At 39.3% G+C, this 26,490-nt stretch overlaps 1 protein-coding gene across 1 annotated transcript in view; it reads left to right on the top strand.

Annotated features, from left to right (window-relative positions):
- The window catches only part of CLSTN2 (calsyntenin 2), a 339,273-nt gene that overhangs the window by 116,160 nt on the left and 196,623 nt on the right, over positions 1 to 26,490 (top strand). Inside the window, exon 2 of the mRNA XM_081910366.1 lies at positions 5,378 to 5,500. Coding sequence (XP_081766492.1) covers positions 5,378 to 5,500 — 123 coding nt within the window. The remainder of the gene's footprint in view (positions 1 to 5,377; positions 5,501 to 26,490) is intronic.

Genomic DNA, 26,490 nt, shown 5'->3' with positions numbered 1-26,490 from the left:
TTATATCCCTGCCTGATCATGGATCAGTCTTTGCGGGAGTCACTGTTATCGGTCCCCCATGCACTGGCGGAGGAACGAGGGTGCAGTGGGAGCAGACCGCCACTGGCACCACTATTCCAGTAGGATGCCATCGCGGCAGCCCCCCAACATGCGCCACGCATTCCCCCATATGCCAGGTGCCACGCCCCAGAATGTGTGCCACGCCTGCCCAGGTGGTGTACCACGCTCCGGGTTGCATGCCACGCCCCCACGGGTGGCATGCCACGCCCCCGGATGCACACTACGCCCCCGGGGTGCGTGTCACACCCCCCGGGGCAGCAGCCATGCCCCCGGCTGCTCTCTGCCCCTGGTAGCGGAGCCTGCAGCTTCGCCACTGCCCCCATGGCTCAGGTGCACAGCTTGTATGCATCACAACCTGCTGGTCCCTTCTAGTTGAGGTCGGGCAGCAACTGAACTTCTGGCACCTACTGAAAACTGTTTTTATTGCATCAGGTATTTTAATAGCAGTTTGATTTTGTAGTTTTAACAAATTTTTACTTTTTCCTATTGTATCCTTGTAAAATGCTGTGAGATTATTGTGGTTATGTAAATTGTCTATTCATTTATTAATTATTATTATTGTTGTTGTATTAAGTCTGGTGAGATATGTGTACCTTACTGGAACTTATATCTACATCAGTTCTTAATGTGTATCACGAAAACTGGCCCTAGGAATATATGCAGCAGAATATCATAATGTCTGCATTAGCATTCTAATCAACAAAACTGTATGTGGGCTGCTAGCTCGTGGGAGCAAAAAAATACGCAACAAACAAGCATATACACAGGCATCTGTATCTTCCTGGAGGTGTGGTGTTCTGTTTACTGTTAGTGTACAATTGGATTTTCAACCTAATTAATTGCTCAGCTGTTGAGCCAAATATATACGTATGTGAAAGTAATTAAAGATTATTTTAAAGCAGTCAAGCAAATTATACAAGTTAGATGTTTGCTAGCAGCTCTTATCAGTGTTTTTGCCCCATTTTGGTCGAATGTTTCCATTGGTCAAGTTACTGTGCACATTTAAGAAGTGTAAGCATTTGCTGTATGCTAATCCCTAGAGCATTAGTTGTGACTTGTTTGTTGTCTGATTCCTAATTAGCCTTGAATGCTATCTAATATATTAAAGCTTGATACAGCTTGTAGCAGTAGAATTCCTTCTTAGAAAATGCATATGTCCTTTGTGAAAAGGAGAAATTTACAATATAAGGCACAAGGTAATCTCCATGTATTAAGAAAATAAGTGGACTTGCTAATGAGTTACTGTCAACTTGAGCTATCAAGGTAAGGAACATCATAGAATAAACAAGCAAGCAAACAAAACTTTAGGCAAAATATCCATTATAAGTACATTCAGAAGCACACTGCAGAATTCAAGGGCAAACATTGATTTTTTAAAAATATGACAATAGTATTTTATACTAAAATCATAAGTTGCCATCAATAATTTTGATACGATCAGTCAGGGAGAATTTCTAATTTTCACAAATATTAAGAGTCCATTGTGTTCATTATAGACACGGTGATGAAAGGTTTGTGCCATTCAGCCAAAGACTACTGTTTCAGTTTCATGATTACTAAAGTTGCTCAGAAATAAACTTCAAATAATAGAGTAAAGTGGGAAATGACTTGCCCAGCTATATTCTGCATGACTAAATTGTATAAAACCCTAATTTCTATGCAAATAGACTACATTGTTGAGAATTACCCAGAAATTGAGAGGAGCTGAATATGATGGAGAACAAACAGGAGATAAGAAACCATTTTGAAGTGCAGAGCTGGGAGGAATAGGTCACACAATGCTGAATAAAGACTAAACCATTTAAGGTGTGTGACAGTTGAGTTCTGAAATTTGTAGATGTACTGTGAGAATGAAAATAGCCTTCAAAAACATTTTTCTTGAAAAATGGAAGTATGCATAAAAAGAGAAAATTGCATTAAATATCACATTTAAAAGTCAGAACATATTATCATGGAGAAGCACATGGTCATGAAGATACATAAACTCTGAACAACCTGATGTGCATTTGCTGTCTGATTACTACAAATGAAACCTTCACTATGATTGTGTTAAAGGGACATCTAATGGGAGCTAGAGCCTTTGACCAGGCATAGGTAAACTTGGCCCTCCAGATGTTTTGGGACTACAACTCCCATCATCCCTGACCACTGGTCCTGTTAGCTAGGGATGATGGGAGTTGTAGTCCCAAAACATCTGGAGGGCTGAGTTTGCCTATGCCTGGCCTTTGACAAAAGAATGTGAATGTTTCTTAGGCTGCAATTCTTTGCACACTTACCTGGGAGTAAGTCCTATTGAACTCAGTGGGTAGAGCTGCACAGGATTGCACTGTTAACTGTTGTGGATGATTAAGTTAACGAGAGTTCATCTGTAGGTGTCTTGATTCTGCAACTGGCACACAAAGATAGAGAAAGGTCCAAGTTGCCTGAAGATGAAGTTCCGTGGGGTATGGAGGAACTTTCTAGAGATCTAATGTGGGGTAACACATTAGATCTTTATAGGGATACTCATTTGCTGCCACTTATACTCTGCTTGTGCATACTTAAAAAACCCAAGTATTAGAAGTGGATGATAAGCCTCCAGCTCTCTCTCACTGAAAGGAAACTAAACCGTCACTTTGCCCTTGCAGTTGTCAGTGCTCAAGGAAGTGGAAAATGTGCAACAGTATTCTCATGTCACAGTAAACCAGTGTTAATGATTTACCCTGGACATATAGATGGTTCCAGTTTCACCCCTGTCATTGGTTGTAATTCACAAAACAATGGGCCGAATTCCACTAAGTAGGTGCTCTAGCAGGAGCCAATGCAAGGCGTTCTGCTTATGCAACCAGACTCCCCCTCTACTTCTCCTGTGTGCCCCCCAAATGAGCTTGGCAAAGGGTCCAGAGAACCCCCAGAACAGCATGCAAGAGAGGACAAATTGTTTCATTGTGCAAGCTGAAATGCTTGTGCTGATGGAAAAAATGGAGGAGCATGATGTTGAATTTCTCCTAATCCTTCCTTTTCGTCTTTTATACCTGATTTTAATAGTCATAGAAAACAATTCAGAAAACCCATGAAATATTCTCATTTTTAATTCAAGATGAGGTGAAACATGTCTCTGGGAGAAAAGATCTGTGATGCACCCTCCATTTCATCATTGTCTTTGGCAGCTGACTCAAGGCTGGTATTATTGGGGCTATAGAGTTCTTATAATGTCTAACAAGTCCAAGCCCAAGTACTGTTAGAGTTGCTATTAGATTAAAAGTCCACTGAAGATGCACACACAATACATTTTGAGTGTAGAATGGTGGTGGTAACCGAGCATTCAGACTTCATGGAGTGGCTATTACTTGTAAAACAAGATGGTGTTTCTTTTTTAAAGGTAGCTAGCTCTCAGACCACAGTGTGAAATCTTGAAGTGTGGAATATGAAGGTCTACTACATGCTGATATGCACATTAGTCTAGGTGGTGTGGTTTGTGAGGTTCATTTCAAAGTGTTCCCCATTTCTCAAACTTCCATATGGCCCTAATCAGGCCACTGGTTGAGCTCTCCAATGTCTCTAGCAGAGGTTTGTTTCGTCACTTCTTCCCTGGTCATTTATCTGGGAATATGTAGAGTTGAACCCGGGATCTTTTACATGCAGGGTATGTGCTATATTGATGAGTGATGACTCTTGCTTCCGCCCCTCCCTTGTAATATATACTCAGAGTCCCTACACATATCAGCTGCATTATCATCTGCTTGATCAATCACCAAATCACGTTTCTGTACTTTGCAAAACGTTCTCAATTAATGGTTCTGCCTGACAACACAAGGATGGAGATGTTCATAAAAACATGGAGTAAACACATACATTTAATTACTTCCCAGAATATATGCCGTAAGGATCTTCTATGCAAAACTAACACTATAATACATTCTTAAGTGAGAAACTGTAGGTGCTCTCTTGAAAGTACATCCTATAATCAATTCAGAGGTGAAGGAGATATGGTAGCTGCATTTTTCAATACATTTCCCCCTCCATTTTGTTCCAGAAGGATTTTAATTAATCTTATCAGTAAATGAATTGCCTTTTTTAAAAAAAAAATAGATTGCTGCAGTTTGACATTGATGAGGTTGAAAGATTGTTCTTTGTAGAGAGAGGAAGTAGCTCAGTACTGTACCACATGCTTTGCATGTAAAAGATTCTAGGTTTCATTCCTGTCACTTCAAGGTAGGGCAAGGAAAGACAACTGCCTGATTTGTCTATCCCATCAGAGCTCTTACCCCCTTGTTTGTTTCCTCCTTATTCCCCCCCCCCCGGTTCTTTAAATATTCTTTCTCTCTTTGTATGTCGCTTCAGAATAACTAGAAAAAGAAGTAGTTTATTTGATATCTAATGTTGATTTTTCATTTTAAAAAACCATTTTTTTCTGGTTCTTTAAGTTGGAAGAAAAGACACACACACATCTCTGCTTGGTAAGCAGCTGCTCTCTGTGTGTATGTGTGACAATAATGTCAGAAAGGAGTTAATTTCACTTGGCTTTACAATACAGTAGTTTCAATCTGTTGTACTTAAAAAAATGCCTCAGCAAGATCTGGGTTTGTTTTGTTGTGTTCCAGTCCAATGCTGAATCCCACAGAGAAGGTGGAAAGGCAGGAGGTGAGGCAAGTCAGGACTAGGATGGAGGCAAGGCTGATCAGAAATTTCAGGACCACAGAAAGCTCCAAATGAGCAACTTACTTTGAGAAGGGTTGGGAGTAGACTGAGGCCTTATTCTCTGTTTCCAGACTTCCTCTGTCAGGTTGTACCCCCTTGTGGAGAACTTCAGAGCCTTAAAGGACCAATCTCCTGGTCTGGAGATGGGCACTCTTCCTTCATTCCATAGCTTTCCTCCCTGTGCCACTAGACTGGTGAAGAGGGGTGTGAGGCATCTGGTTCCTCTGGCCCAAGGGAAGGTACTTGTGAAGGCCCAGGTTCTAGCTCTGGTGGTCCCCAAGATCCCTTTGGAGAATCCTGTCTGCCAGCCTTAGTTGATGTGGTTCTCAGATCTCTAGCAGTCAGCCTAGAAGCAGAACTTAGTCCAGCTCCCCAGGTGGTGCCTCTGAAGCATCTGACTCTGTGTGTGGATTGCTGCTGGATTCAGGGTTCATTAAGTGTGTTGATGGTGTAATGCTGATGATGGGAATAATAATCATTTCATACCAGTTTCACTTGCAGCTGAATTTTGGTTGAGGAGGGACTCATTCTATATGACCCCCCCATAAAAATAAAATCATATAATTAAGCAACTTGAAAAGAGAAAGGGGAGGGGAAACTCTTATACTAATGAAAATTGTTTCCTTTCTTTTCCTAGTAAACAAGCACAAGCCATGGATTGAAACATCTTATCATGGAGTTATTACTGAAAACAATGACACAGTCATTTTGGATCCTCCACTGGTTGCTTTGGACAAAGATGCCCCTGTTCCATATGCAGGTAGGAAATATTTTGTTCAATGTCACCATAAACTTTGTGTGAAGCTCATCAAATGGATTTATACAATTTGTATGCAGTATACTGATAGCACATCACACAAATGCTATGCTTCAATGTTCATTTGCCGAACCATCTAACTTGAAACCTGGGCCCATAGAGCTTGAAATGAAGCGTGTTTATGATTGTTGTGCATTTACAGTACTATAAAGACAAAATAGATCATAAGCAATGTAATACAGCAAGTTTTTTGGTTGTGGCTGTTTAGAAACTACTTGTTAGAACATCAATTCGGAGTTTGCTTTATGTAAATTGTGTATTATGATTGCCTACACTAAGCTCATTTGCTTGCAAGCAGTTGGTGAGTTACATAAAGAATATTTTACAATCACTTGCATCATGTTTAATGGTGTTTTAAGTTATTATAGTCAGAACCAAGATGGGAAGTGTTAATTGAGGGTTTCAAGATTCCTAGTGTCGCTTGTTTATGACAGATGTCTGTCTTCAGAAGTTTACAGTTGCAATTTATTTTCCTATATAGTTAATTATGAACTTCTTGAACAGAAAATGACTACCTTCTTTGTCGCATTAAATGATGTTACAAAAAGATGGGATAAAACTACTGTCTGGTTAACAGTGCAAGAAATGTAGCATTTTATTTAAACCTTTAAAGCGTGAGCATTAAATATGAGATTTATGCAGATTTAAAGATGTATGGATTTGGAACATCAAGATTTATTTATCACTTTGGCTTGAGAATCTCTGTCCCTTCCATTTATGTGATACCTCTAGTAGTAGTATTTACTGTAGTTGTTGTGCTTTCATTATCCAATTTTCTCCCCCCTGTTGTGTTATAGTAGTTTCCTACATTTGTAGAAGCTGTCACCAATATAGATGGCATGACTGGACTTCCCCTGGGCCCTCAAATTCTGCCATAAACTAATCACTTCCTGCAAATGGATGTGCATATTGTTAGCTTTGAAATAGTGTTTTCGTATATTAGGATGAAGACGGAAAAAACATTTTAAGAGTTGATAGAAGTGAACTTGAACACACATTATGAGTCCTGAAAACAAATGCTTCAGAGTGCAGTGAATGGTGTGTCCAAATTATTTCTGGCACACCTATATTTTTATATCAAAGGAGATTGTCTGGTAAATGCAGTTTCTTGGGCCTTGTATAGAGGATAATAATAGTTCTAGCCTTGATTCCAAGTGCACTTTGCTTCCTTTTTCTTCTTTCCTCTCTTTTTATTGTTATTGTGGAAATCTATTATGACTGCATTCTAGCTTCACTTTTTTCTTCTTCTTGTGACATTTCTTGTCAACAATTAATTGATGAAGCCACTTAACTTCAATTGCTGTACCTCAAATCTGTTCTGAATTTTATCAACCCTTTTATTGATTCTCTGCTGGATATCATAATATAGTATTAGTTGGAAAATTGTAAGCATCTCTTTGATATAAACAAATGAAGCATATCTATTTTGGTATTGATTTTTGTCACAGCCACTTTTTATGTAACTACAAAATGTCCCTATTCCAGAAGTATGGTCTATATCAGTGTTTCCCAACCTTGTGCCTCCAGATGTTTTTGGCCTACAACTCCCATCATCCCTGACTAGCAAGACCAGTGGCAAGGGATGATGGGAATTGTAGGCCAAAAACAGCTGGAGGCACAAGGTTGGGAAACACTGGTCTATATCGTTAATAAATGATTTAGATTTTCCTCCATGGATTCTTATTATGGAATTTTTGTTTTGTATAATTATATTGAAATATTTACTGAACTGTTGTATCATGAGTTTGCAACAAAGTCAAAAGTCAATCATTTCCTCCAACTAGAGGTTGGTCCATGGTATTCCTTTCATATTCTGGAGATACATGGAATATTCTGCAGTGGCTTAGATTGCAGTCCTAAACACACATACCAGGGAGTGAGCTCCATTGAATACAGTCGAAACTACTTCTGAGTAAACAAAGAGAGAATTGTGCTGTTAATATATTTTCTTAAAAATCTAGAGCAATGTTTTTCAGTGGTGGTACCGTTGGTTGAAAAGAAATGGTGTGGACATTAGATGTGGGATAAATATTTATTGATGTGGGATAAATATTCCTCAGGTTTTTTTTTATTAACTCTAAAATGGTGGCTGGAATATATCGTTGTTGTTGTTGTTTAGTCGTTTAGTCATGTCCAACTCTGGGTGACCCCATGGACCAGAGCATGCCAGGCAATCCTGTGTTCCACTGCCTCCCGCAGCTTGGTAAAACTTATGTTGGTAGCTTCAAAAACACTGTCCAACCATCTTGTCCTCTGTCATCCCCTTCTCCTTGTGCCCTCAATCTTTCCCAACATCAGGGTCTTTTCCAGGGAGTCTTCTCTTCTCATGAGGTGGCCAAAGTATTATAGTCTCAGCTTCAGGAGCTGTCCTTCCAGTGAGCACTCAGGGCTGATTTCCTTCAGTATGGAGAGGTTTGATCTTCTTGCAGTCCAAGGGACTTTCAAGAGTCTCCTCCAGCACCATAATTCAAAAGCATCAATTCTTCGGTGATCAGTCTTCTTTATGGTCCAGCTCTCACCTCCATACATCACTACTGGGAAAACCATAGCTTTAACTATACGGACCTTTGTTGGCAAGGTGATGTCTCTGTTTTTTAAGATGCTGTCTAGGTTTGTCATTGCTTTTCTCCCAAGAAGCAGGCGTCTTTTAATTTTGTGACTGCTGTCACCATTTGCAGTGATCATGGAACCCAAGAAAGTAAAATCTCTCACTGCCTCCATTTCTTCCCCTTCTATTTGCCAGGAGGTGATGGGACCAGTGGCCATGATCTTAGGGTTTTTTTATGTTGAGTTTCAGACCATATTTTGCGTTCTCCTCTTTCACCCTCAATAAAAGGGTCCTCCTCACTTTCTGCCATCAAGGTTGTGACTTTTGCCTACCATACACTTCAGTTATTGACCTGAAAATTTAAATCTTTATTTTGAAATAATGATTTCAGATTATGTTATTTCCAAGTAAGTATGATTAGACATACTATCAAGATTTCTTTTCTTTTTTTATCAAATAGGAAAAACATGTATATAGTCCTTAATGGGTGAGTTTGAATACACCATCATTTTATGATGCTTAGGAGCATTGCTCTTGGATCAAAGCACATTTCTTTTGGTCTTCTATGCCGCTTAAAGCAGGAATAGGGTGTTATCTCCAGAGCTTCGGCAGTGACTTAAACTCATCCTATAGCTGAGTCTCTTACTTGGCCTCACATTCTTAATCCAAAGGCAGGGCAACCACAGTTGCTGGTAACTTGGTTGCAGGTTTGTGGTCTTCACAATTATATATGATTTTTTCAATCCATCATTCCCCCCCAAATTAACACAAAAGTCAGTAAATGCAGTTGACCTATTGTACTTGCTAAATTATATGGACACCTCATTAATATAGTCATGCCATTTAACTAACTTTCTGGTACTTTCACTGTTGGTCAATGACTGCTTATTTGTGAGATGTGTTCACTTGTTTCACAACTAATTTTCACTGGAGGCTGTTCCATTATCCACTACCTGTGACATACTTGATCTAAATATGGTTGATCAAACTACAGTTAGTAAGTTATAAGAAACACATATCAAGCAGCAGTTTTGGGTCATGATTTCTCAACTAACTGAAGTTTGAAATAAGTACAGCTTTCAGTATTTGGAATAATGGGAAACTAGTTTGTTACAACCATAAATTCAATTTATAAACTTTCTTGTCTGTTTATAGAGAAGTGAAGGCTTGTTCTGGCCCATTCTCTTAACAGAAAATCATGTTACATCTGAACTGGACTAATCCTAAGGCTTGAACACAGAAGTGATATACCTTATAAGAAAGATATTTCATTGTGAAGCAATTATCAGTGAACAAGCTATGAAAGAGTGACCTCTGTCAAGGACTTATTCTGCTGTATATCCACCAATGCCAGAAATGAAATCACTTGTCAACATTTCCACCACTGCATATGTAGTAGGAGATATGTCTGTATGTAGAAGAATAAACTTACCCAAATCAGATAATCTGATAAAACATATACAGACCCCAACACTTCTTTTTCCATGCACATTCTGCACATTGAAGGTACACGTAGTCTCAAGAACTTTCTCTCATCCTCTATCTCTCCTCTAACCTTTTAAAACTAGAACAAACTTGGCATAAAAACAACGGTGCAAGTTCATTTTGTGAAGCTTTTCACTTGAAACATGTTTCCCAGGACAATATGTTACTAGTGTAAAGCATGTAATTGTGCCCCCTTGTCCAATTTTCATTTGCCCTTAATATAGCAAGGAAAGTCAGCCACCGGAGCAACAGTTTCCATTTTTCAGAAAGACTGAATTGTCAGGAATCTTATAACCCAATTATGATGTTTAGGAAATGTTCTGGATCACTCAGGTAATGTGATTTTGATCATGAAAAATTCAGGTTGGAGTGAGCAGACTTTGGGGGGCTCTTCCAGATGAGGTTTCTGTTTTGTACTTGTCCTGCCTTATTCACTGCCTTATTTCAGAAGGTCACATTCTTAAATTATGGTTTGTAAAGGATACTAAGAGTTGTTACTACAAGTTGTTAATAATATTACAAGAGCTACAACTGTCAGAGTTCCCTGGGAAGAGAGACTGACTGTTAAACCGCTCTGGGAATTGTAGCTCTGCGATGGCAATAGGGTTCTCCAATTCTCAGCACCCTTAACAAACCACAGTTCTTAGGATTCTGTGGAGGCAGCAATAACTGTTCTTCAAATGAATGGTGTAGACAAGGCCTTAGTGAAAAATACAGTAAATGGAATTGTTGTAGCGTGTAACATATGGGTACTGGACAGGATGTGTTAAAGAGAAAATTAACACGTGATCTATAATAAATATACTATGCATAATGCTCTTGATATATTGTTGATTTGATACACTTGAAATGCTATGATATGTGGGCAACTTGTTATGAGGAAAATGTGTCCTTTAACTAGTTCATCGAATTTGGAGGGAAAGAATTAAACTTATCTGGTTTTCATAGGATGGTCTGTTGTTTACTCCACAAAGAGTAAATGGCTAACAGTGATAGAAGTCAGGTGTCTTATTAGAATTCTTCAATGCCTACTGTTGATGGACTTGCCAGTATATAAACCATTCATTTATTCATTCATTCCAGCTCTTTATATACTGCTTAATTACTGATGTTTCTCAGCACTAATAGTCTAAATTACGTCAGTGCTCAAAGATAAATAACTGTGCATTTACAAGTATTTTCATGAATTTAAATTCCAACATAGGAGCTGTCAGTCTGTAATGGGAAAGGAAAGCACCTAAAGATATACTGTTGCACTAGACAATGATTCGTTTGCAAGCAGCAGCCTACTTCACGATATAAAATTATGGGATCGCTGCCAATGTTAGTAACACTGCTAAATTGGGTTGAATTAAAGCCTCCTACAGTTAATATTATGCAGGTGCTTGAGGGATTTCTAATGAACTTATGGGTTCACTGTAGGGAGGTGAAACATTTAGAAGGTTTTAAAGGCTTAAAATCTTGAATCAGATGCATTAAGATCTTGGAGATAATGGAGCTATGGTAATCTATGTTCCTTGCGAGCATTCTGTCCTTTTTCAAGGACACAGACTATGGAGAATCTATGGCACAATATAATTAGATTATTATAATATCCCTTCCATGTTGGAAAAATAATCATCACATTAGTATGGTTACAAAAAATTAATCTGAATTTGCACTGAGGATGGCAATTCCATTAGTTTTCATGAACTATACTTATTACATTTTTCTCTAAATCCGGTCTTAGGTTTGCTCCCAAGATTCAGAGGTCCTCAAAAAATAATTAGCCTAGTTCATGTGCTCTTTAATGGTAAAATAAAATTGTTCTGGAAACCTGGACTGATTTTCAACTAAATAAAATGGGAGATTTCCCACAAATATTTGGTAGTGCAATGCAATCTTTAGATACTATACTGCAGTTATTGATATAGCTGATGAGAGGATTTTTACAGAAATTCTTTTATTTCCATTTGTTATCTTTCATGTGGGCCATGAGCTGAATACTTGGTGATCCTTAAACCTATGTTATAATAAATGGATTATTGTCTCGGGAGAGTTCCGTAGTAAATGCTGTTGGCTTCTAAAGAGTATATTTAAGAGTTAAAATATATAATTCCAAATTTAGACATAAGTTAAAAGGTCAATTGAGGACTAATTAAAAATACAGGAAAATTATCATAAACAACCAGCTGGCTGTGTCAACATACCCTGCAGCTAGTTTGCTACAGTTTCAGGAACTTTCCTGGTTTATATAACCTTTTAATTAGATATGTTAGGGAATACTGGGTATTATTATTTATTATAGTTTATTTTAAACCACTAGCAGTCTCTTTTTCTTTAGCTAAAGCCAAAATAATTCAAAACCTGCCTGTTGAAAGTAACAATTGATCTAGACCGTGGCCACCAAAATAAAGTGGCCGCCAGTACTTCCACTTCGTTGATCAGTTCCTCCCTGTTGGTGAGGTCCAGTTCCAAGATAGATTTTTGCCATCTTCTGTGAGGTGCAACACGTCTCTTGCCAGAATTCCTTCCCCAAGGAAGTGGAGACCATGGTCCAGAAGCCCAATCTTTCTTGGTGATGCCACATGTGCAGCTTCCTGGGCCTAGACACTCAACGCCTGTGCTCCAAGGAAGTGCCCATAAATCTAACCTCCTGGGTGCTGCTTATGAAAACCTGATGATGCCTGACATTGGAGGGCTTGTTGGGTCAGAAGTAGCCTAACAGAGTCTTTACTACTTCTCTGTGGGTCTAAAGCTGCAGTGGGACAGGCTATCACAGAGAAGCGCCCTTGACACATAGGTCTGTGCAGGCACGTGAACCCTTTGTATGGTCACCAAGCACATGTGGCTGCTGAGTTGTATGGACTGTGGTAAGGATGTCTGTGCACCCCCCTCAGTGTGTGAGGAGCGAATACTCCGATCACCAAACTGCAAAGGAACAATATATCCTTCATAACAAGTGGCATCCACTGTCTGGAAGATCACCAGACCAGAGTGTCAGAAAAAGTATGCCGTGATTGGGAAATGCACTGCTCCTAATGTTTGATGGATAAACATGAAGTGTGTGGGGAAATCACACATGGTTACAAGGTTTAGGGCTTTTCATTTTAGAAAAAAGGCAGGAAGAGAGAGCATTAAACATGCTGTGGAAGAAAGTATTGTTGCATGCCTCCCTAGTCTCTCAACAGTGTGATATGCTAGGGATTTCAGTCGCTTATCCAGGGTTCGTGTTTTTCTTTTGGAAATGATGCACAGCAGAGACTGGTTTATGTACAACCTGAGCCTGCGATGGAGGGGTTCAGAGCATTAATAACCCAAAAGGATCTTGTTTCTCCCATAGCCACAGCCTTAGATATTGGCAAAACCTATTGGTGTTTCGCAACTTTCTGACTAGTTGCAGGACCTTAGCCAGGCCTAGCAGAGTTAACACAGAATCCATGGAAGCAATTGGCGACTTGGCTGCAGACAGTATAGATGAAGCAGGAACCAGGAACTTGTAGTTAGGTGTTTATTATATACAGTGGACTATATACAGGAACAGAACACAGATCTTTTGCTATCTCTCTCTGACATGACTCACAACTCCTACACTGACACAGAACTCTGAACTCTGAACTAACACATTCCAGTTAGTATGCTATTAATTATCACTCCCTTGAGAGAGCTTGACCAATCAGGGAGCTGTCTCCATGTCTCTGTTATCACCAGGCAGACTTACTCCTTCAGATTGCCTTCTGGCTGTCTGCCAAACCTTAATTGACTCTGTGTGAGTAGCTGCACGTACTCAGATTCCCAACATTAGATTCAAACAGAAATCACACGTTGCTCTCAAGCATTGCTCTGACTCTCTCTCCAGCTTGCTGCTTTACCTCTAGGTCCCTCTTCTTCAAACTCTGACTTTTTCTGTTGCTGTCTCACAACCAGACCTTTAATCTCCCTTAATGGCTTATCACCTAGTCCTAGGCTATAACCTCACCAGGAGGCTAGCCTGGCTATTCCAATAATTAGAAGCCTTGGTTTTAACACTTGCTGGATCCAGGGATTAGAGGGGTCTGGCATGCAGCTTAACGCCCCAAACTCATAACAGTTTGTTGAGGGGGAGTTTTTCTCCTTCCCTTAGAACCCAGAGTCATCCAATGAAATGGATGGACATGGACAATTCAAGACATAGAAGAAGTACTCCTTCACACAGTAAAGGAAGAAGATACCCTAGAATAAAACACACTTTCAGATCTTTTGAAAAATCTCCTTTAATTTCCTATTGAAAATCAGAATGTTGCTGCTCGGCTGATTTTGAACACTAGATGTAAGCCATACTTTCCCCATTTGATGTTTAATAGGACAGTTGTATTCTAGTATTTTATTTCTGTATTCAAGTATTCTGGGTCTCTCCCCCCCCCCAATTAACTGTGTAATAAAATTGTTGCTGCACAGCAGGTCTAGCAATAAAAGATGTGAGATAATGAAGCAAAACTTTTGGGTCAGCTCCTGGTGGATGAACCTATGGGAAGAAAAGTTATCCCTATCAGGTACACGTTCCAATTACTCTTTCTCTGCACTTGCTGAATCTTGCTGTTTGGTCCTCCTTTTTAAATTAGGACCGACAAGCCAGTCTCCCACTTTAGCAAGTGTGAAGGAATGTAATTGCTCCCCTGTTTTATGTTCCCCCCTTTCTTTTTTCTTGTAAAACGGTTGCTTTCTCTTCTAGAAGCTTTTCTGACCAAGAGGTTAAAAAGTTGACAGGAGAGTCAAGAGTTCAACCCAATAACTGACATAGATTTCATCCTGCTCTTGAAACTGAAAGGGGGAAAAGAAGCCAAATAAATTACAGTTAAGATAAATTTAATTGTAATGCTAACTCTATAGCCCTTCTAATTGGGCAAGAGATGGGAGAGGAATAGAAAGAAGTGAAATCTGGTAGAGAAAGAAAGAGAAACATGGAAGAGAAATCTAAATTCAGGGGATAAAAAGGATCTTTCACAGAGATGGTTGGAAATTGCTTGACTGTTAAGTACTGGCTTACGTAGGGAAGGAGCCAAGACCATGCTTAGCTGGGTGCATTTTTCTATACTACATTCAGTTTTATCTTAGTAAAAATTAGATTTGTTTTTGAAAAAAATCTTTTAGGCTTTCTTATTCATTTCACACCTAATTGCCGTATCACACAACCAGTACCAAAAGTTGACTGGGCCTGTAAACAAGTTCTAAAGAACACAACCAGAGCAGGGAGAGTGAAGTCTATAAGCTGTGAACTGTTCAAGTGCAGTAGAGCATCTTTCCAAGGCCATTTTAAGATGCTAAGAGGCCCAGAGCAAAATGGTCATTTTAGGCCCTTCCCTCAAAGAATCCTGGGTAATGTAGTTTTTTTAAGGGAGCTGAGAGTTGTTAGGAGACCGTTAACCAACCACATGTGCCAGGATTGTTTGGAAAAGGCCATGACACTTAAAGTGGAATAAAAATGCTTTAAATGTATGGTGTGGATGCGGCCCATGTGTCCAGTCATGCCCTACAGAATCTATACACTTACACACACACAATTAGCATCTTCAGTCATGTCCAGGGAGAACTGAAATGGTATGATTAACAGTGTTTCTCAATGTGATAAAAGCTGCAAGAAATTAATTAAAACCATAATATTTGGAAAGGTTTCAAGGAGAGTTAAACAAATATTCTCCTACATCAGAATCACCAACTTTAAAAAGCATCTATCCTTTTAACATGGCCTACCACGAATAATTATGAATATCCATTTCTTATGTTGATTGTTTCCATTTTATTTGACAGCCAATACTTAAATGAAGGTCTTTAAAATGTCTCTGCTCATTTGAAATTCAGTGAGAAGTGCAGTTGGGACAGCTGAGAGGAAATTGACTGTTTTAGTTAACTCTTCTTGGCAAAATGACTAGACTGAGTTGAGTAAGTACTTTGGCACCAGTTCAGAGCCATATTTTATTACCCTGTATATGTATACGTATTCTTGATGCTGTCTATAATCACATGAAAGTAATCAAAGGCCAGATGTCCTTGGTGAACCTTGAAAATTTATATAAGATAATTAATTTTTATGTGTCATTATCTTGGCTTTTTGTTTTTCGTTTTTTTGGAGAAGAGTGCATAACAAATAACACTCCAAATATTCACTCACAATGACACTGATATTTGTTTGTTTGTTTAAGCAAGCAAGCAGCTTAATTGTTTACTGTTAGCATAAGAATAACCTGTTAATTTGGGGGCAAGCTTAGTTTCCAAGTGTTGTTAACCATTAATTTCATATTTACTTTTTCAGTGCCATGCTTGTAGTAGCACCAAAATAAGCAAGTAGTCTTGTTTCAATCTTTTCTTCTTCTGCCTTAATTAACATCAGATTTATATATTTGGGCATTGGTTAGTGAGAGTCCATGAGCTTTAGAAAGCTGCATGATAATAAAAAAGGCAGTTAATTAACATGGGAAACTGGCAGGGCTCTCTTCAGGGTACTTCTCTTCCCTTGTTGCTGTGGAATCAGAGTTGGCAAGGCTGTGAGAGACTGCACTGAAGAACGATGAGTCCAATGACCATAATGGGCTGTGGCAAATGGACAAGGGAAAGGTGGTCCAGGACAGGCGTTGGCAAAAAATTTTTAGCAGTGGGCTGGTCCACTGTCCCTCAGACCTTGTGGCGGGCCGGAGAAGCGGCACCAGTGAGGGGCGAGCTGGAAGAAGAGGCAAGGGGGGGCAAATAGTCCTCCCCAGCCCCAGCTGCTGCCACCTCTGCTGCTGCTTCTCGGTAGGCAGAGCGAGCTTGTCTGCTCTGCTGTCTGGCCCACAGGAGCACCAGGGCGGCAATGGCGGTGGGAGGAAGCGGTCGAGTGGTGGTGGCTCTGCCGGTGACGGGAAGAAGAAGCCGAACGGCAGCAGCTCTGCTGGTGATGGGAGGAAGAGGCTGAGTGGCGGCGGCTCTACCAATCAAACCCCATGCCTGGTTTACCTTAGTGCGGCGTGGGGATGTCTCTGCCGATCAAACACCGCTGAGGTGAGTGTTTGAGTGGCAGAGCCACTGCCGCTCAGCCTCTTCCTCCTGTCGTCATTGCTGGGAGTCTCGGCTTTGCAGTGCAGGCCAGATTTAGGACCCAGGTGGGCCTGATCCGGCCCAGGGACCGTAATTTGCCGACCCCTGGTCCAGGATATGCACCTTTAAATGGCCCTTTGGAGGGCAAGTTGTAGGTGGATATGGAGAAAAGGAAGTCACAAACTGAATGAAATTAAATGACGCTGGATAGAAAGCCAGAGAAGATACCTGGGACATAGTGAGAGATGGTAAAAAAGGAAGGGCTGGCCAGAGGGAAAGATGAAGAGGCAGGTAGCTAGACTCTGCAAGCTCCAGAAGAAGCTGTTACCCTAGTTCTGATGCATCTATGTCAGTTATCCATGCAGCAAGGCAGGACAATAATTGCATCTTTCTCCAACAAAGGCTATAGATCAAGAGGGTTTATGAATGGTCTTTTCCAGTTCATTTTTACCAAGTGCCACAATCCCCTGGCTTGCAGGTAAGCACTTCCTCACCTGTAGGGAACTGAATCTGTGAAGGTCCTATGTCAGGCTCAGGACCACTAGTCTTAGGTTCCATGTGCTCAAAACTACCTGAAAAATAAAGAAGCTACCTACTGTTTCAGCATCAAATATAAAGGGATAAAAGATCCAGCTTTTAGTAAAGACATATTTCTTGCAATTGGAACATAGTAGCTATATTGTTTATTAAAATGGATGTGATTTATACCAGAATGTCACAATTAATCTGAATGCATTTTTTTAAATAGAAGGGTAAAGGGGTATAGAATAATTAGTGTCACATAACCGTTCTCTTTGTTGATTTGACTCTATAATTGCTTTTAGACAATTGATGTGGAGTTATAGCTATTTATAGGTTATTTATTAATGTGGTTTTGAAAATAAATATATAGTTGCAATTTGAGGTTGTTCCTCTTGGACTTTGATGGATGATTAAACATTTAAAAGGTTCTACATGGGAGCACATGAATTAGACTCTAATGTGCTTTTAGAAAAGTCAAGTAGGCTTATAAATATCACACGAGTTATTTTTAAAATTGTTGTGGATGAAAATATTCAGTGCAAAATAATTTCCTTCTCCAGGTAAATTTATTGGGCTGAATCCAAACATTAGTAATGTTTAGAGTAGACTCACTGAAATCAATAGGGCTTAAGTGACAACTAACTTGAGTCTCACTTATTTCAGTGGTTCTACTCTTAATGAATAAGTCTGAATGCACTTTGATTTGGAAACTAACTGGCAGCCAGTATAGTCAGGCCAGGATCAATGTCGTATACTCAAACTGTCTTGCTCTGGTGAGCAACCTGGCTGCCAAATTCTGCCCCAGCTGAAGTTTCTGCACTATCTTCAGAGGCACCCCTATGTATAAACATGTTGCAGTAATCTAACCTAGAGGTTACAAGACAACAGAAGTTAGGATATTCGTGTCCAGGGGCATAGCTGGGCCACCAGCCAAAGCTGATGGAAGGCAGTCTGGGCTACTGAGGCCACCTGAATCTCAAGTGACAGCACAGGATCCAGGAGTAGCCCCAAGCTCCTTCAGAGGAAGTTCAGCCTCATCAAGAGCAGGCAATCTCCCACCCATCTGGTCCAGGGAACCACGCCCTATCAGTGCCTCAGTCTCATCTTGATTGAGTTTCAGTTTGTTGGCTCTTATCCAGTCCATTATTGAGGCAAGACAGTGTTCCAGCACATCTACTGCCACACCTGCAGATATAAAGGAGAAGTAGAACTGAGTGTCATCAGCATATTGCTGACAATGTACTCCAAAACTCTGGATTACTCCAGTCAGCAGTTTCATGTAGATGTTAAACAGCATAAACATTTAAACATGTTTTCTTCATTCAGCTCCTTTCAGGCAGTAAGAAGTTTCCTTTTCATCGGTTGTGTGTATATTATATAATATTAAATCCTTACTTTTTCCCATCTTGGGACTAAATTTTGTTTTAAATTCTTCACCCCAAATGTGAATTAGAAATAATGCAGTTCTTTTCCTATGCAGTCCAATGATAAAATGCCACTTGATTTTAAACATTCAAATGTTTAAATGTTAACATTCACATGTTTCCAAAAAGAAAAATACTATCCTAATCATGAGTGAAATTGCCATGTTTTCCAATTGTCCCTTTTAAGACACACTGTTTATACCAGTGTGGTGTAGTGGTTAAGAGCGGTAGTCTCATAATCTGGGGAACCGGGTTTGCGTCTCCGCTCCTCCACATGCAGCTGCTGGGTGACCTTGGGCCAGTCACACTTCTCTGAAGTCTCTCAGCCCCACTCACCTCACAGAGTGTTTGTTGTGGGGGAGGAAGGGAAAGGAGAATGTTAGCCGCTTTGAGACTCCTGAAGGGGAGTGAAAGGCGGGATATAAAATTCAAACTCTCTCTCTAGGAAGCAAAATGTCTAAAATTACTACTGAGTGTTTATTAATAATATTATATCTATCTGGGGTGTACTATCTTTTATATTCATAACTGGTCATTTGATTAAAAACACTGTTTTATTTTATTTTTGGAAATGGGCACTCTACTAAATTATTGATTTGTTAGTGTGCCTGACAGGTGTAATAGGCATTTCTGACAACATTTCTGTTACTCAGTGACATGGTAGACTTGGAAGACTTCCAATCATTTTAATGAAGAGAAGTTACGAGCCAAGAAAGAAACAGGCAGCATTTTGTTTAATGCTGAATTTGCAGCATAGAAATCAAATGAAGTACATGGCTACAATTGGCAAACTATGATACAAAATACAGCAATATACTAATACCACGTTTACAACTATTCAGTTGATGATCTGACAATTTAACAGCACGGTAAAGAGAAACTTAAATAGAAGTTTACCTTGGATTTGAAAAAATACAAAATAATCCAAGAAAAAAATACAAAAGATATGAAGACAATTCCAGCATGGTTAATGAGCAGTCAAGGAAGCTATAAAAGACAGAATTTTTAAGACAAACAATAAAACTTCTTAAACTATATTAAAAGCAAGAAATTAGCCACAGAGGTGCTTGCACTTTATTTAAAATGATGGAGAAGATTACTTAAGGAGAACTAGAGGGCTGTACAGGAGAGACGCTACCAATTGTTTGCATTAGTTTCCAGAGCAGAAGAAATTGGACAGATACTCACACCTGATCTGTACGTGTGTGTGTGTGTGTGTGTGTGTGTGTGTGTGTGAGAGAGAGAGAGAGAGAGAGAGAGAGAGAGAGAAGACACTGGGTGAATTCTGTCAATAACTAACAGGAGATGAAGTCAAATATATTCCTCAAATATATTTGAACTCAAATATATTCCTATAGCCTTTCAGTTATACAAATCTGTATACGAGTTCTGAAGGGACTCATATGTAGAATGATTAATCTTACACAAATATGCAGTGTCCCATATCAGATGTTTGGCTCAAAAGAATGCAACACTAATATTAAACGAGGTGTGAAAATACTTAACAAAGTCTCTGGAGAAATATGAAAATGTCATGGAACAAGAAAATGTGACTAGAGGGTCAGAGGTAGAGGATCGGGATAAATTGACTGTTTTTACAATTAAGTGAGGTTATTAATTGAGTTTCCTAAGCATCTGCATTGTTATTTAATTTATTCATAACTAAATTAATTATGTAATGGTGTTAGAGTGACTCACGCCGTGGACAAGGTTGTGGATGATACATGCTTAACCAGGATAGTGAGGAACAAAGCAGTTTTATTTTTCAAAAAAACACCACTTTATCTAATCCAAAAAGTGATTCATGCTCTTAACTGAGTGCTTATCAAGATTATGGAGATTATGTCATATATTGATTTGTCTGTGTGTCTTCTCTTTGTGCCTCATACAGCCTGAATCATACCCCTCATGAAGCAGTCACATATTTGTTTTATGTGTATCCTTGATACATTAAATATATGTATACATCAGAGACATGTGTTTGATAGTGGGTTCCAGTCTACAGAACATTATTCCATAATGCATTTGTTAGTCCTTTGGCACATTTAAATCTCTCTGTTTTTTTTGCTGCAGTGGAATAACATGGCTACCACTGGGAGTATGTCTCATTTGTTTAATACATTTAGATGCATTAATTTTACATAATATCTTTATTTAACACACTTCAGAGCACTTCACCAAACAGACCCAATATACAAATTAATAATTATTAGGAATAACTATAATTCAGTATAACTGGAATGGTTAGCAATGGACAGCGTCTTGAAAGTTCTATGAGAATAACTCATTCTCTGTCCTGCTCCCACCATGTGATCACCTGTATTTCATCACTTAGTTAGCACAATGGGCCAGGAATTGGCTTCACCTGCTGAGTAGCAACCTGAAGGTGCAGAAGGCAGAGTGACTCCACCTCCTGCTGATCAACGTTCTTGCTCCTGATGTGAACCAGCTGGTTTCAGCTTTCTTAAGCAGGGTTTCCAGCCTTAACCAATTGCTGGAAACAGCATTTGTTGTTCCTGGACAGACTTTGCTGCTTCTTGTTTTTTGTGAGCTTGGACTCTCAACTTTCTTGACCCCTGGACTGTCTGACTGAACTGAGATACTCAGGACAGGACTGAACCTTGCATTCAGACTCTGCCCCCAGGCAAATACCCCCCTGAGACTTGGCTGGCCTCGCCCAACACACAACTCTGTCATGGCTGAGCAGCACAAGACTACAACACACTATAGGGGAAGATATTTACAGGTAAGGCATTAGTACAAACACTTCTGGTTACAATCTAATATTGTTTGAGGCTCAAAGCTTTAGGCTTTGTCAGTACATCTGACCTTTTGCAGTTTCTGGAAGAGACCACATTGTTAGGATCTCGGGCTCTTTAGAGGAACATATTCAACTTTAATGTAGTGCAACACTGTATAATCTTCCTTTGTTGACACACTTGAGACCCTTCTCTGCTGAGTACTAAAACCTGTCTGTGGAATTATCTAAAATCATCTAGTCATAGTGGCAGGGTTATGAATTCTTAAATTTTGGTGTACTGATAATCCTGATAGGCTGAACTGTTTTCATAGACAGACCTGTCCAATTACTTGGAATGACAAAAACCAGTTTATTGATTAGTGACAACCAAACTAGCTTTGTTTTAAATGTTGATGAAATACAGTACTGTACAATATTTGAAGTTAGCTTGTAAATCTGAAATCCAGGGGATGGGGCGGTGAAAATTCAGAAACATTCAGAAAACAAAACAAGTTTCTTTGCACTGTTGATAAATTAGAGAAGGAACACTGGGTCAATAGCAGGTTCATATATTGAGGTTGGCTAATAAAGTATGCATTGCTGTTTTTAGTAACTGTTTACTTGAGATAATCAGGCAGCATGCATTGTGAATAGTAGTGCTATGTTGAGAACTTTTTTTCAGTTTCTTGCAACAGCCTGATCAAGCAACAACAGATTTAGGTGCATCTGAACAATGTGTGATTGCTCACGCTACTTTCCAAATCTGGAAACAAAAACATCATAAAGTCATCATGAAAAGGGGCTTTCATTTGCTGCTCTTTTAATATAAAGCAAAGGACTGCTTAATGTGACATATGTAAGAATTTATAAGAATGGCTAGGAAAACATGACTACAGTTTTAGGGAAGAGTTTGCTGGCTGACATTCAGGAAACTTGGTTTTGTGAAATCTCTCAAGAGTAATTGCCCTCTCTAAAACAGCAGGGAATTTCAGAAAGGAGAGTTCATTGAAAAACCATACAAAATCAAAAGGAAATAATTTAGGAGTTACTTGTCTTCTATATGCAGCATGTAATCTGCTCTTATGGCTGGAGGAGACAACCAAAAGCGTTAAATACAGTGTTTTGTCCAGATGCTCAGTTTCTTCCTTCAAAAAGTATGCCACACTGTGTTTTATACTAATAGAATGAAAAACCAGCAACCTTTTTGACCACAGTACTCAGGTCTGTCTTTCAAGATGGAAAATGACCTCTGGTTCCACTATTACAGGTTGTTGAGGGTTTTTTTTATTTTACTTTTGCTCTTATTAAATATACATGACTATGCTACAAGGAAACAAAACACACATTAAGCTCCTCAAAGTGCTACCTTCAGAGTGGTCTTAGTTAAGGGCTGTTCAGATGAAGTGTGTCAGGTAATTTGGGGTCACCCAAGGTAGCTTTGCTATTGAAGTGAAACAATTACCACTTTTCTGATGTTGACTGTAGCATGAATTTCAAAAGAGATAATGCATTGTAGTGTTTTTTATTGTAAGTAATATCATATATTATAGTTACAGTACACCAGTCACAGAAACAAATTAAATTACATCCTTACAGACTTTCTCAACCTGGTGCCCTTTAGATGTTTTGTACTGCCATTGTCTGCTTAATCTGACAGATTTTAAAATTTATAAGAATGGCTAGGAAAACGTGACTACAATTATTATTGTAACCATTATTATTCATAAGAGCAAAGGTGCCAATCTCTCTCTCTCTCTCTCTCTCTCTCTCTCTCTCTCTCTCTCTCTCTCTGTGTGTGTGTGTGGATGGTTAGCACTGGTCAAGAATAAATGAATTTTTTATCAAGCAAACCAAAATAAGTAACTACACAGTTGTGGGCAGTGAGCAAGAATAAACTGAAGACACAGAAATTAATATTTTAGTATTCTGCACTTAGACCATTACATGTTGCTTTTTCAGTGGCATTGAAAACTCAGCTTTCAAGGTGAAAAAAGGGCATGTGTAAGAACTTATTTTATCCATCAGTACAAAAGAGAGTTGCCTTCCTTATCTTTCTAACCAAGCTCACTTTTCACTCATTTCATTCAAGTGTGATCAGTCAGCTCTTATTTACCTCATAATTATTTCAAAAGTGTTTTTGTTCATATTAGGAGGTAGTGAGCACTGTTATTTTAATGTTATATAGCCCTGAACATAGGGACCGCGGGTGGCGCTGTGGGTTAAACCACAGTGCCTAGGACTTGCTGATCGAAAGGTCAGCGGTTCGAATCCCTGCAATGGGGTGAGCTCCTGTTGCCCGGTCCCTGCTCCTGCCAACTTAGCAGTTCAAAAGCACCTCAAAGTGCAAGTAGATAAATAGGTACCGTTCCGGCGGGAAGCTAAACGGCATTTCCGTGTGCTGCTCTGGTTCGCCAGAAGCAGCTTGGTCATGCTGGCCACATGACCCGGAAGCTGTCTGCGGACAAATGCCGGCTCCCTTGGCCTATAGGGCGAAATGAGCGCGCAACCCCAGAGTTGGTCACGACTGGACCTGTTGGTCAGGGGTACCTTTACCTTTTAACCCTGAACATAGTGTAATATGTTGGTCATTGAGGGCAACACATCATTTTCTTCTGTCATTAAATCTACATCCATTTACAATTTGTTACATGTTCCCATTGGAGTTGTGATTTTTGTACAATTATTTGGGTTTTTCCAAAGGGAATTCCTTGTCACTAAGTCTCTCAAGCATGCCTGATACATAGTATCCCTAGGAGAAACTGTTGCCTAGGAACTCTCAATCCTTTTATCGCACATTTCACAATGAATCCATCACAAGGAATTTGAAAAAGAAATTAATATCCAAGTGCAAAAAAATTGCAGTATAACGTTGCTTCCTCAGTGGTCCTATATAGGATGTTTAAAACCAGTTACAAAGCTGACCATTTTCTGACAATTTACTAACTACTGTGTCTTTCAGTATTTGGCATTGGCTATATTACTATCCCAAGATGAAAGATTACGGGATCCAATAGACAAATCATTTAAGATATATAAATTAGTATAGTTGCCTTCCTGTCAGTTAATATACTCTAATTGATATTTGCTGTATTTATTGTGTTAACATTATTTCCATGTTTGTCTGCGAGCTATTTAGCTTCATTAATTTAACATGAGCTGTAACAACACTGAGTCATGGTCTTACCTGTTCATAAGTCAAGGAGGGCTTCTTACTGTACTTTTTACTGTACTTCATTAGCACTCCTGATTGGAGAGCTGCATTTGTCACTATCCACTTCTATACAACTATAAGTGTATCAATAAATTTGGGAGTCCCTGGATGCATCCAATGCCCTACATGGACAGTTTCATCACACTTTTCAGAGTACTAAAATTCTCACATGCGATAATATTGATAGACAAGTGATACAGCTGTATAATTTAAATAGGACCCAGAAATGTATCTCAGTACAATGAAAATCAGTTTTGGAAAGGCCTTGGGTGCTATTCCAAACAGATTTAGAACCTTTCTGTTTCATAACTAATCTGAGGTCAAATTTAAATAACCCATTTCCAGTAATAAATGAAAAGGCATTGCACTGGCTTTTAAAAATCAGATCTACCCCCTTGGGTTTATTCAGAATAAATTTTGCTATTCAAAAAAAGATATAGGAGAGATTTCAGTTGTTGCCTATAGAACTTTCAACCGGGGTGCCAACTTCGATAAAATATTGGGGTGCCCAGTTAAGCCCCCCCCCCCCGCATAATTGATCACAAGATGTGGCACATGCACACTATGTGAATGGCAATGCCCATCAACATTGTTTTACTTTTCAGGGCACTTATCACATATACTTTCACAATTGCTATTTGTGGGGAGTACTTGCTTTTAGGCTATTTCCCTTGATTATGTTTTATTAATGATGCTCTCCATTTGAAACAGAGCCTGGCAATACCATTCTCACGCTCTGTCAGATTCCCCTAGCCCTAGTGAATGAAATTATTTTCTGATCACCAGACCTAATCTGATCCTTCGGATGAAATATAGTCTGCCTTCCAAAGGATGAATCCTTGATCATAATTTCTATCTGCCTGCAGTTAAGTTGCAACAACTAGTGGAGGGGTCTCAGTCAGAAAAGTTATAGCATGCTGTAATTTGAGTTCAGAATTTGAAAATTATTCCTACATCTCCGTCAAAAACCCATTTTGTTGGACTCAAACATAGTCATTTCTTAGAACAGACCCTTAAAACCAATAAAGCTCATATCCTAAGTCCCATAGGTTTCAAGTAGCACTACCTCACCATCACACAGTCTTTGAGAAGGGAAGCTGAGCATAGCTTTGAAACATCTGTATAAATCTAAGTGTGGCTGGTTCCGAAATTGCCTGCAGTGAGGAAAGAGTTAATATTATTGGAAAAACAATGCCTTATTAAATGAATAGCCCAATTCAGTAGTAGTAGTAGTAGTAGTAGTAGTAGTAATTCCAGTCCCCCACATTCAAAATAGCTTAACTCAATTTTCCAGGAAAAAAATATATACAGCCTTCCAGGCATGATGTCCCTGCTTATAGCAGAATATTTTTATACAATGCAGGTAATGTGGCTCAAGGGTTACATTTTAACTTTGTTTTCTTTTTATTTTACAGCCTACTACATGGGTTGAAATGGGGCTGGAAACTTCCTTGGGAGGACATTTATATTTAAAATATAAAAATGAACATTCTCATTTGCTACTTGGGGGTAGCCATTTCCCCCCATACAGTGTCCCAGTGAGCGATGGTCTATTATTTTAACGTGCATTCCCTCACATGAGGGATCCCACACATCCCCTCTTAATCACATGGTCATTTCACTTAGTTGTTTTGTTTGTACAGAGTACTCCCTCTGGTGCTAAGTCATGAGTTTCACCATCACCCAAGTACCTATTTCTGTGCTCATTTTTTTTTTTTAAAAAAAAAAACAAGATATGAAGGCAGAGTGATATAGTCCCTTCCAGCATGCTTTGATACTAAAAAGTAAAGGTACCCCTGACCATTAGGTCCAGTCGTGACCGACTCTGGGGTTGTGCGCTCATCTCACTCTATAGGCTGAGGGAGCCGGCGTTTGTCCTCAGACAGCTTCCGGGTCATGTGGCCAGCATGACAAAGCCACTTCTGGTGAACCAGAGCAGCGCACAGAAACGCTGTTTACCTTCCTGCTGGAGCT

The sequence above is a fragment of the Podarcis melisellensis genome (genome assembly GCF_964234715.1).
Source record: "Podarcis melisellensis genome assembly, chromosome: 5".
NCBI classification, from domain to species: domain Eukaryota; kingdom Metazoa; phylum Chordata; class Lepidosauria; order Squamata; family Lacertidae; genus Podarcis; species Podarcis melisellensis.
The sequence above is the reverse complement of the archived record's forward strand: the minus strand, read 5'-3'. Positions and strand labels throughout refer to the sequence as shown.